The sequence below is a fragment of the Sceloporus occidentalis genome, unplaced genomic scaffold, assembly GCF_023333645.1.
Source record: "Sceloporus occidentalis isolate IW3139 unplaced genomic scaffold, rSceOcc1.0.p SCAF_49, whole genome shotgun sequence".
In the NCBI taxonomy this organism is placed as follows: Eukaryota; Metazoa; Chordata; class Lepidosauria; order Squamata; family Phrynosomatidae; genus Sceloporus; species Sceloporus occidentalis.
Window position 1 is genome coordinate 6,299,394 of NW_028317029.1, and position 12,377 is coordinate 6,311,770.

The window sequence follows — 12,377 nt, forward strand, 5'->3', positions numbered from 1 at the left end:
CTTCTCCTCTTCATTGTATCAGAATGTCTGCCTACTACTACTTAGACTAGACCAATACCTGATGGTGAACCAGGAATGGGACAGGAACCGCTACTGTGTTCCACTTCCGATGCTGACCTGGATATTCCCCCGGGTGATACTTAATAAATCTCAATAGCACCAAAGCCATAGTTGATCTGCTTTATCTGGTTAGCACCTAAATTAATTTGGGGTTAAGACACCGCCATCATCATACTGGCTATGTACATTCTACTGATACACAAGAAATTCTCATTACCTTGTTACAAAACTGTTGCTTAATCTTTATTGCTGGAAGGATCTTATATGTATCGCTCGGATTCAAACACTAAACGTGGCTTCATTGTAAAATTATTGTTGCTTTTTTCTTCAATCAAATCATCCATTCTAGAAGCGTAAAGGGTGCTGTCATACTTACACAAGACAAATGCAGACTCTGGTATGTTAAGAAAATAAACCGATGCAGATCTGTCATTTTATTCTTTCTTCAAGTTTAATTACATAAGACAGAAACATTTAAGTTTTTTAGTTTATATGCAGTAAGCTATCAGAGTCTGCTTTTATGTCACATGAGAATTAAGTGATCACATGATTAAATTATTAGGAATTATATTTCTAATGCTGCATTTTAATATAAAAGTAGTACATTTAGCAGAGTAGGTGGAACGGATCCCTTAACAGTTTTTTTTTCCCCGAGCCTAGTCCCCTCTATTAATGCAGTAGGGATGTGTGCGTTACCCAATTGGACAAGTGAAGTCTGGTTACATTTCAACTGCTTCAAAAGAGAATAAATAATTTTTAAAATGGACCAGGGCTAATAATGTATATATTATACACACATTGGTTTGGTAAATAATTAAAACTTTGGTTGAGGTGAGTGTGATATTTAAAGTAAAACGTGTTCTATGTTGACTCTATGTTGTCATCTGTCAAAGCCGATTGCGTTTTTTTCCCCAGAACCAGTAAGACTTTGTAGGACTGACATGGGTGGTCTTCAAAGAATGGCGCTAGAAGCATATTGTAGTGTGTAGCTGCCAGACCACTTATTTGTTTTTCTACTAGTACTAGTGTTTGTAGACATACACAGCACCCCTCTTATTTATATTCAGTGGGATGCATATTTATTTTCATACAAAATGCTAGACAACTAAAACTAGGAAATCACCAAATCTGGCTTAATCAATTTTTTCCTTAAAAGACAGATATATAAGGGAGTTGAATATGCTTATGTTACCTTCACATATGAAGACATTTGCTATTTACAGCAAAGGTTTTGTTCCAATGGAAATAAACCTACAGTTGCAGTAATACCCAACGGAGCCAGAAACCATTGCTGGCAGGTAGAATTATATTAAGCAACGGCAGAATTGGAAATAAAGGTTACATAGCAGCTCTATGAGTATCACTTGTAAATGTCTTATATTTACTTCTATACCGTACTACATGGGTTGACACTTGATGACAAATACACGCATGCAATAAAAAAACCCAGAAATAAATTAACCATGATTATATCACAGATTTTTTTTGGTTGGTTACTCAAGGGCAAACAGCTTTAGGCGATCGGTTACTAGAATGATATGAGTACCCTACCGGCTTTCCATTTCTGGACACAAAACTAATGGAAAATGACAGTGTAATCATGTGATGTACAGTTTTCCAGACTAAAGCTTTCTTGGGGAAAAATGTGCAAAATAGAAATAATTTTCATGGAAAAAGCCAATGTTGGTTATGTTACAATATGAATACTGTATACTAACTGACTCAATGTGTTTTTACTCTAGCTCACATGGAACATCTATATTTGAGCTTTCACTTTCAATCTGCTCTCAGGGTTTCCAGGGATTGGACTAACCCCCCAAAATTGTGCACTTTAACGCTCTGAAACAGAGCAGTATCCTCTGAGCTAGCGGCGAGCTACATGATCTATCGCGTTTGTGGGAGCCAAAGAGAACTTCATGCTGGCAACATGCCGGACACATACTGTGACTAGAATATATTTGTGATTATTTATTTTCCAAACGCTGGAACAATGGAGACCCAGAATGGATAGCTTTACATGGAATTCCTTTGCTCGCAGGCTCTATCCAGTTTCCTATACAGTATGTATAGATAGGCTGTATACTAGGGCATCTACTCCGAGACTGGCCAAAGGGACACAGCAAAAATGCCAGAAAGCATTATTACAAAAATAAACCGAGTGTCAATGAGTTAGAATAAGCTGTAATAGATGTGAGTTGTACTAATCCTAGAAGTATTAGTATAAGGATAACTTTCCCAATCTCTGCTCCTTGATCACTCTCCTTCCCACTTCATATGGAAGCCAGCGGGGCAGTCACAAGATGGAGGCCGGATTTCCAGTACGTAGGCAGGATGGGACATGGAGTGTACATGGCTGTAATGCAAATCATATCAGAAGCCACTGGGTTTTCCCGATAAAAGTAGCTTCATCTGGAAAGAGTCGCCAGCTGAATTTTAGCCTACAGTGTAAACAGACTTAACGTAATGATAGTGGGGGCCTGGGTGGTCCTCCGCTGGAGACCAGTCCTATCTGTGACCAGCAGCCATTTCTGTGACTGAAAGTGAACGCATCCTGACAATAGGTTTCTAAAATGTTTACCCATAAAGCACTACATGGGGTCCAAGATCTCAACCTCACTCTTACTCGCAAGCACACATGCTGAATTAAAATTTAAGTGAAGACTCCGTCCTTTGCTAGGGAAGAGTTTAGTGTTCTTCCTCATTTTTACCAGCATTAATAATTACTTCATATAGTGATATTTAAACTACGGCCCAAGCAGGGCCGGCCGAAGACTTAACGCCGCCTGGGGCGAAGTTTAAAATGCCGCCCCCCGCCGACGCCGGGGGGGGGGTGGCGGCATTATCTACCCCCCCCACCGGTACTTACCCTTAAACAGTCCTGCGGCGAGTCTCCCTGTGCTGCCACGGTGCCGGCTTGTAATGCTGAGCGCCGGAAATTCACGTCACTTCCGGCGCTCTGCATTACAAGCCGGCACAGAGACCGAACAGGTAAACTCGCCGCAGAGGAGAGAGAGAGGGGCGCCGAGCGGGTAAGCGAAAACCACTCGGTGCCTCTCTCTCTCTCCTCCGCTTCAAAAAAAAAACCGCTTGGGGCGGCAAAGTGCCGCCCCTTCTGAAGTCCATTGTAGGGCCGGCCCTGGGCCCAAGGGACAGCTGCCATAGCTCTCCAAGGTAAGCCATCCCTCTGGTCTCTTGGTAAAGACGGCCCTGAGTCTTAATATGATACTGTTTTGTTTAAAAAATATTACAAAGCATATAACTAAAATCTAGAACGCCTCTCAATAGAGAAATGTCATTCTAAGGGAATGAATGAGGTTCATGCAGTTCTAAAACCAATAACAAAAGTGGGCTCAGTTTATTTTTCTACTACAGATTCAACAAAGTAGTGATCCGATGTTTGCCGTGGAAGTATCGTGCTTCCTGTTTTAAGAACATCTGCTGCGATAATATATTAGTATTAGGTCCCCAGGCAGCCTCTGAGTTAGGCCAGACCTACCTTAGGTTTTTCCGAAAAGTAAACCCGGTTTAAAAAAAAAATATTCCAAATCATGTATTTCTGTAATATATTCATAATAACGATTACAATGAGCGTGACACAAGTTATTCCCTAGCAGGGCGAATTAGCTACGCTGTTCTCAGGTATGTGCACAACATTGACCATCATTCACTTATTTCCTTCTCTATCACCCTAATAACATTCACATGCAGTAAAAAATAGCTTCTATTACATATTTCACATATTGTTACTAAAAATATTTTTTGGCATATGATAGGGCTTGCCACTGAATATACTGTATATTATTCACACTTTCTTTTTTTTATTTGTGTCGTGTAACATCACACTCAATGCCTTTCTTCGGATGAAGGCATTACATTTGGTCATACATGTCTTGTATGTACATTCAAACAATGCGAGACCTCCAATGGAGCTCAGCTAGTAGCTGATATCAGTTTCAACAGTCTCTTTCAGAGTAGGCTACAGGGTCACCATGTCTGAGATACATGGTTGGCCTCCTACATTCACTTTGCTAATTAAGTATTTCACACTGTCAGGGAAATAATAACTGGGGGCAAAAGCCTCGATCAGTGGACAATTCATAACCGTGGGGACATCTGTTGACCCTAGTTATTGTTCTTTATTGTTCCCCAGTTATCTGCTCGTTGATGATTGCTTCATGCAGCTTTTAAGGAACTTCACTTAATGTCATCTGTGACACTCACAAACAAAATATTGCCAATATCATTACATTTATTGGAAATTAAAACGGCAAGCTATCTGTAGTTCTGATAAATGAGTTTAGTGATGCTAAAAGCTGCGAAGGCAATGTTCCCCTTTAAGTGTATATCTCCACACACATGATTAGAGGTTTTTAGCTGGAATTAGACCTTTTCGTGTCAGTAGCGGTGAACAGAGCCAAGTCATAAGCTTTATCAACAGACTAGAGAAGAGGCAAAATGTTCCGATCCGTCTTAGAGAAGCCCTTTGACATAAATTGATTAAAAGCATTTTTAGCAGAAACTGCTTAGATAAGCAGCACGGGCCGGATCGTGCATGGATCTGGATTCTTCCTTAAAGCTTTTAGGGGATTTTTCTTTTTTTATTTTTTTTAACAGAACTATCATTCACCTCCGTAATCCCTGATGGTTCATGGAGAAGATATCACTGACCTCCTGTGACCCTTTCAGCCATGGAAGGTCACCTGTATCATTTCTCCAGTGATATACATATCAAAGCAGTATCCTCTCACATGCTGTATTTAGTAGCTGTAAACTGTGCCATTGGATTAAAACATGGATTTAGCCTGTGTGCAGGATTGAAAGCATAGCTGCGCAGCGTTATACTAGCCAAAATCTAGCCATGTAAAACTGCCCTTTGAAGTCTGAAACATAAAGAGCTGGGAAAGTCTCTTACATGTACTTAGGGTCTTGGAACATGTGCCTCCTCAATATTATGGCAGCTGTCCCTCTGCACTTAATGGATTTTGCGCTTGGTGCATTATGTCGGAGAGTGTCTGCGGATGCGGTAAACCGAGCCGTGTACAGAGGCGGGCGCATGAATGATGTTTGTGCAGCTCGCTACTTGATAAATGTCTGTGTCATTACTGTCTGTTGTATTTGGCTTACGTAATGGCCAAACAACGGATATCCCATTTGACCCGGCAAACAATGTCAATGTGCTGGCTGGCAACTGAGCTTTGCTCTTTAATTCATCTTACCTCAATGATGTATAGGACCACATTCTTGTAGAAACAGTATAGGATGCATTTAGTCACGCGGTTGTAGCTCCATGCGCCGTGAACAAGTAAAAGTTTCTCCAAGTAGGAAAACTGTAAGGATATGAAATTATGTTAAATCAGACATTAAAAAAAACAACAAATTACAGCAATTCTTTATAAGCGGCATGGAATGACAGCAGCACTAAACTAAGGTCATTATTAATATTTTTGATTATCAATAAAGATAATACCAGCAATGATTTACATTATAATTACTATTTAACAAAAACATCTAAATATATTCACTTTTGTGTTTTTCTAAATATATTGTAGATTTTGCTTTACACCAACAGGAACTTTTATGACATTGTGTTCTAAATACATAGACAGTAATATGTAGTTGGTCCCCCCTTTGCAGCTATAACAACTCCTGGGAACTGTTCCCACAAAGTTGGAAGCATTGTCCAAAATGTCTTGGTATGTCCGCTTTGGCACAAACTTGGTGGGGACAGTTTGGGGAAGGCCATTTTCTAGTCCAGCATGACTGTGCCTCAGTGCACGAAGAAAGAGCCATACAGACATGGTAGGATGAGTTTGTTGTGGAAGAACTTGACTGGCCGCACAGAGCCCTGACCTGAACCCCATCAGACACCTTTGGGATGAACTGGAATGGAGGTTGTGAGCCAGGCCTTCTCATCCAACATCAGTACCTGACCTTACAAATACTCTACTGGACGAATGGGCAAACGTTCCCACAGAAACACTCCAAGATCTTATGGAAAGCCTTCCCAGAAGAGTGGAAGCCGTTATAGCTGTAAAGGGAGGACCAACTACAAATTAATGTCTATGTATTTAGAATGCAATGTCATCAAAGTCCCTGTTGGTGTAATGGTCAGGTGTCCCAACACTTTTGTCCATATACTGTATGTGCACTAACAAATAAAAACTTTCCAAGAACAACCTACACATCTTCACACTTGCTGATGTACAGCTGTACAGCTATACAGCAGAAAAAAAACACCATGTGGCGTATAGGTATTCAAAATCCTAATTTAAAGCCATTTACCAACTTTGAGAAATTGCTTTAATAAAAATGTAAGGATTTGGAGGAGTTACTCAAGGACAGTGTTCTGTTTGCTAAGCGATCCTCTTTCAAATGCTTTTACATGGCTTATAACATAGATAATTCTCACCCCCAAAAAAATATTTTGCTTCTCAAGCACTTTTATAAAATATGAGTATGATTAGGCCTCCCAAGGAGCTAGCGCTGGGTCATAAATCACGTGCATCATTTGAGCCGTCATACAAGTTCTCAGAATTGAGGATATATCTGTGTTGTATGTGAAATCACACTGAATGGGTGAATAATGTGTTATGAATCACTGAATACTTGCTGGGTTTATGACCCTTGATGGCTGGAGCGGATATACAAAACAAAATAATGGCATTTTTACATTTCTTGCATTTAGCAATGTAGGGTATATTTTCCTATTGAACATGTCTCCTAGGCACACCTGGGAGCTTCCCAGAGTAGGTTACAATCAGCTCTCCCAATGTTGGGAGAAAGGCTTCATGAAGGGGAGGGGTTAGCCAAATATAGGGGCAGAGCCAACCCTGAACAGCCTTTTGTGGGTGGGGAGTGGGCGTGTCTAAATACCACACTCCAGCTGGTCTGGAGACTCTAGGTCACACCTGAAGGGCTCCCAGGTATGTTTATGACCCACCTGCCACACAATACTGGCTAACCCAATGCTTACCATGTTATTTGTGTTAGTGTAGTAGGGGAATTTCTAATTGGGGTAGAGGGGGTCTTGGGTAGGAAATGGTTCCATTTTGCTTTAGAAAAAAGTTGAGAACCCCTGGTCTTCTTGCCATCCCAGGATATTCTGTTGCAGAACACTGACTATAGTATAGCTCAGGTAAAGGGAAGGGATATGGGGTCCTTATCTAAAGGTATTGGTCCACATTAATTGCACAATTTAAGTGCTGGACAAGATTTGTCATGTTTTTCCTTCATTTGAATACAGAAGCTTTTAAGATTTTAAGAGTTTCAGTTCAACAACATATCAGTGTCTAATTTTGTGTAACATGTTGCTGGTAAAAATTATTCTTGGGGAAAAAAAACTTACATATTTTAAAAAATTCTGAGAGGAGTTTGGGTATTTTGCAGTACTATAAATTATACTTTTATAATGGCATTTAGTTACAAAAGTGTTGCAGTGTCTATGAGTAGGTGGAACAGCACCTTTAATAATGTGTTTATATAGGAATTGGGGACATCTATCATGATGGAACTTGTTTTGTTAAACTTTTTGTTAGCCCACACCAGTGAGGGGGTCTATGTATATTAACACATGGGTAGCACCTTCTCTAGTGTCTGCTGGAAGGGATCGCCGTACTGAATGAAGACAAATACCAGGTGATTTACAGCACATCTTGCTTTCATACGTTGCACGTTCAAAGATCTTGTGGAAGAAATGTATAGCCAACTCCAAATGCGCTGTGACTGGAGTTGAAAAGTGTATTTTATAAATCAATCAGTAAAGTGAAAATGTCTTGAAATCTTAAATTACATGTCTACAGCATATGGCAACAGCATTATACAGGGATGAATTGCTCATGCGAGGGTAACAAGAGGCCACCATGTCAACAACACTACATTATAGGAAGGTGACAAATCCCTTCTCATTGCTATAAGTAGCGGGTGCCCTAATACTTATGGATGTTACATGGCTTCTAGTAACACGACAGATAACACAGCTTTATAATAGAGTATGTGTTGTAATGTAGAAGGTAATATATATTTCTTTTTAATGACTAAACTAGGGACAAGAGAACAATACCGCTAAGAACACATGCACATCTATGGACATAAAGGAAAGAAGTGTGTATCTCTATCTATCTATCTATCTATCTATCTATGTACCGATCTATCTATCACCAGGGAGGTAGACAGTTATTCAAACAAGAATCTTGCATAAAACACCTGGGATTCACAAAATAAAAACAGACTCTGTGAAATGAATCGACTCTTTGGGACCTATAAATCTTATTGACAAAAGCAGACAACAATCTAGCAAAGGGGTATAGATCATACTTTGTGGACTATTTAGACACAAATGTCCTTAGCAGCGCCTTTTCCACAGTAATTTTATTATACTACACATGGTGGAAACATAACTCCCCTAAATAGTAAGAAATATTTCTTGATGTCCAGATAACTAGATTGCACATAGTGTTGTTTTTCATGGTGGTGTCAAAGAAGACATCCAGATATGATGGTTTGGTTGGCTTCAAGGCATGGATTGTGGTACCATGTAGGTTATACAGCTGTAGTTTTGTGCTCCTGACCTGCGCAATGGCGTAATCGGAGGAGTTGGTAGCTTGCATGCCCTCGTTCCCACTAATCCCAACTCCAACGTGTGCGGTCTGGATCATTCCAACATCGTTGGCACCATCTCCAATAGCCAGTGTGATGGCATTCACGTGTTTCTTTACCATGTCTACAATTTCAGATTTCTGCAGCGGAGACACTCTGTAATATAGAGGAGAAAATATCAGTCAGCTACTGTGAATTTACAGATTATACAAGTCTGTCCAACGTGACAGCTGTAAACCAGATTTAGACCAATGCTCGGTGCAGTTCTTGGAAACTGCCCCAGTTCAATACTTAATGTGTATTGCAGATGTCAAATAATGTGTTTAAATAACATTTCTATGAAATTATTCTTCACTGTGAGGATCTCCTAGCTTTTGCTTCATTGTAAGCATTTTGTATCCTGGTTTTCAACTCGAGTGACATCCAAAACCAACTTGAGCCTCATATAATGCAATGTGAGAGGATCATCTGTTTTAACTCTGTGCTCTTACTGACAGTAGATCAATGTTTTTCTATTGCGAATCAAGTATGACATATCTAAAAATGGACCTGTCTTTACATTAAAGACACTCAAATATGAAAATGAACACGTTGTGTAGCTCAGCAGTTTTTATAAGTTCATAGCACATTTACAGTTACTGTACCCATCTCTTTTGCTTATAACATAATATTTTCCAGAATGTCACCTGTTCCTCCTGATTAGTTGCTAATTCTGTATGAAATATCTGGCAACATGCAGGGGCAAATGCATAAGAGGGGAATCTGCAGAAGTGAATATGATGGATGGAGTGTCCCTTTTAAGGTTAAGATCCTCCATGGTTTTTATATAATTTTAGATAAATCCCATTTGGTCCATCCGGTCTGCCCAACCAATATATGTAGGGGTGTAAAAACAATTGACAGATGTAGCATAATAGATGAACAGATTTTTTTCTGTATGTTGAAGGTACCCTTTTTTAGAAAAACTGTAGTCGGATTAAAATCCATTAAATGATGTAGCATGTTGTTCTTTTAAAGGTTAGATTTACAACCTGGTTTGAATCAGTTACATCGCTTAACAACTATTAAGAATTAATAACTCACAGCCAGAGGCTGATTAACTGTTTAATTACAGAAGTCCCTGTGGCACTTTTAAACTTTGATATAGTAACATCCAACTTATTTCCCATTACCGTCACGTTATACAGGAAAAGCACTCTGACCTCATGGACATAGTTCATAAGTAACATAGTTCATAAGGTTGAAAAAAGACCAAAGTCCATCAAGTTCAACCTATATACATATTGTGTCCCTACTGTGTTGATCCAGAGGAAGGCAAAAAAACCCTTATGAAGCAGATGCCAATTGCCCCATACCAGGGGGAAAATTCCTTCCCGACTCCAAATATGGCAATCAGAATAAATCCCTGGATCAACGTTCTGTCCCTATTAATCTAATATCCATAACTTGTAATATTATTGCTTTCAAGAAACACGTCCAGGCTCCTTTTGAACTCTTTTATTGAGTTTACCATTACCGCTTCCTCTGGCAGAGAGTTCCATAATCTCACCGCTCTTACTGTAAAGAACCCCCGTCTGTGCTGGTGTAGAAACCTTCTTTCCTCCAACCGTAGAGGATGTCCCCTTGTTATAGATACAGTCCTGGGTATAAATAGGTCCTGGGAGTGATCTCTGTACTGTCCCCTTATATATTTATACATAGTTATTAAGTCCCCCCCAAGCCATCTTTTTTCCAAACTAAATAACCCTAATTCTGATAATCTTTCTGGGTACTGTAGTCCTCCCATTCCCCTTATTACTCTGGTTGCCCGTCTTTGAACCCTCTCCAGCTCCACTATATCTTTCTTGTACACTGGTGCCCAGTACTGTACACAGTATTCCATGTGTGGTCTGACTAGTGACTTGTACAGTGGTAGAATTATTTCCTTGTCGTGGGCATCTATGCCCCTTTTGATGCACCCCATGATTTTATTTGCCTTAGCAGCAGCTGCCTGACACTGGTCGCTACAGGTAAATTTACTGTTAACTAAAACTCCTAAGTCCTTTTCCATGTCAGTCGTCCCCAGTGTTTTCCCATTTAATACATATCTTTGATATACGCATTTAGTCTGAAAAAGGCTCTTTCCTCCTGTTAGCATTGGGGAGTCGGATAGTATCCTCCTAGATTAGATGTTTCTACCATCTTCCACCTAAACAAGAGACTTCGAGGCCCTAAAGCTTATGTGTTCTTATATCTTTTTTTTTCTCTAATTTGGCCCAATAAATGGTATCAACTTCTACTAAAGACTCCATTTTCTTGTGGGTTAATATGGTTACATCCATTTTTCTTGGTTTCGTAAATAGCATAAAAGTTGGTCCCGGCATGTCCTTTATGCCTACACACATAGACAAAGGGGAACGGGAAACAACGAAACAAAAGCCTTTTATATTTACCCTAAGAGAGTCATAACTGGTTTCTAGAAAGCACCTAAAATATTTCCAAAAGATTTTTCAGATTAATTATCCACTAAAACAACTATATTTGTATATATATATATATATATATATATATATATATATGTCATTATATATATAAATGTCATTATATCCAACACTATGTTTTCAAAATGGGATGAAACATGTAAAGATTGGCCCCATGGGACTGACTTGAATAAACCCATCTCTGCATCTGGCAAGTAAAAAGAAACTACCTGGACCGTGATACAAAAGGAAGGAATGCTTTCCATCTGACGTAACTTCTTCCTGCATTTAGAGTGTGAAAAAAACCCATATTGGAGAATATGGAAAATTCACACTGCAGGACCCCCAAAATGCATGAACACAGGTGCAGAGCCAGCAAATACTCCATCAAAACCAGACTTTACCAAATTGACGGAGTTACAGAAATAATAATCCCTGCGCATCTAAAATGAAAATGTCACCAGTGATTTTTCATCTGGAATACATAATACATTTCTCTAGATCGGCTGGGACGCACCCGGGGCTGAGACAGGCTTTGCTGGCAATTCAGACTATAAAAAAGGCAATGTACTGATGACCAAACCAGAAATACACAATAATGTAGAATCTGAGTTATTAATATCCTTTATTGGAGTCTGTTTTGTTTTAAATGAAACTAAAAAATCTAAATCTACTCAAAGGGGGAATTTAGTAAAGGAGGGTAGGTTCTACAGCCCCTCCATCTCATCCTCATCACCATCATATAAAAGGCGTTAAGGTACGCAATGTATGAACTTTACTGCGGCACTGTTAGTTACAATTGAAGTAGTTATATTCTGCCCAGGTCCGGACTGGCACTTTAAGTGTATCCAGCTGGACAGCATGTGTGTGGTCCTGTCGGCCAGCGGCCTATCGGTCATTTGCCCAGTGTGCCAGATGACCAATCTGGGCCTGATTCTGCCTATAAACCTAAATCCTCCCACAGTACTACTAGTGTTACGTTCGCACAGGTGTGGAAACCAGGATGCAGGATACAATGGATCAGTCTCTGAATGCCTCCTAGGCAGGAGTAGTGATGCTAGCACAGGGCAACACTAGTGATAGTCCAGTACTGAGGCAGAGAATAAACAGAGAATCCGGGTCCGGAGCAAGGAGGTCAACGTGGTCTGTAAGCAAGCCAAGGTCGGTACCGGGTATCAGGCAGAGAGGGGTCAGGCAATCAGGGTCAGGAGCAGAGAGGTCAACGTGGTCAAAAAGGCAAGCCAAGGTCGGTAACAGGAATCA

The 12,377-nt window shown here is 39.9% G+C and overlaps 1 protein-coding gene across 2 annotated transcripts in view; it reads right to left on the reverse strand.

Annotated features, from left to right (window-relative positions):
- The window catches only part of LOC149288965 (phospholipid-transporting ATPase IB-like), a 232,119-nt gene that overhangs the window by 122,623 nt on the left and 97,119 nt on the right, over window positions 1-12,377 (reverse strand). For both annotated transcript variants that reach the window (XM_089491122.1, XM_089491123.1), the window contains exons 25-26: window positions 8,628-8,811; window positions 5,277-5,387 (exon numbers count right to left, since the gene is read on the reverse strand). In XM_089491122.1, the coding sequence (XP_089347248.1) occupies window positions 5,277-5,387; window positions 8,628-8,811 (295 nt within the window). The remainder of the gene's footprint in view (window positions 1-5,276; window positions 5,388-8,627; window positions 8,812-12,377) is intronic.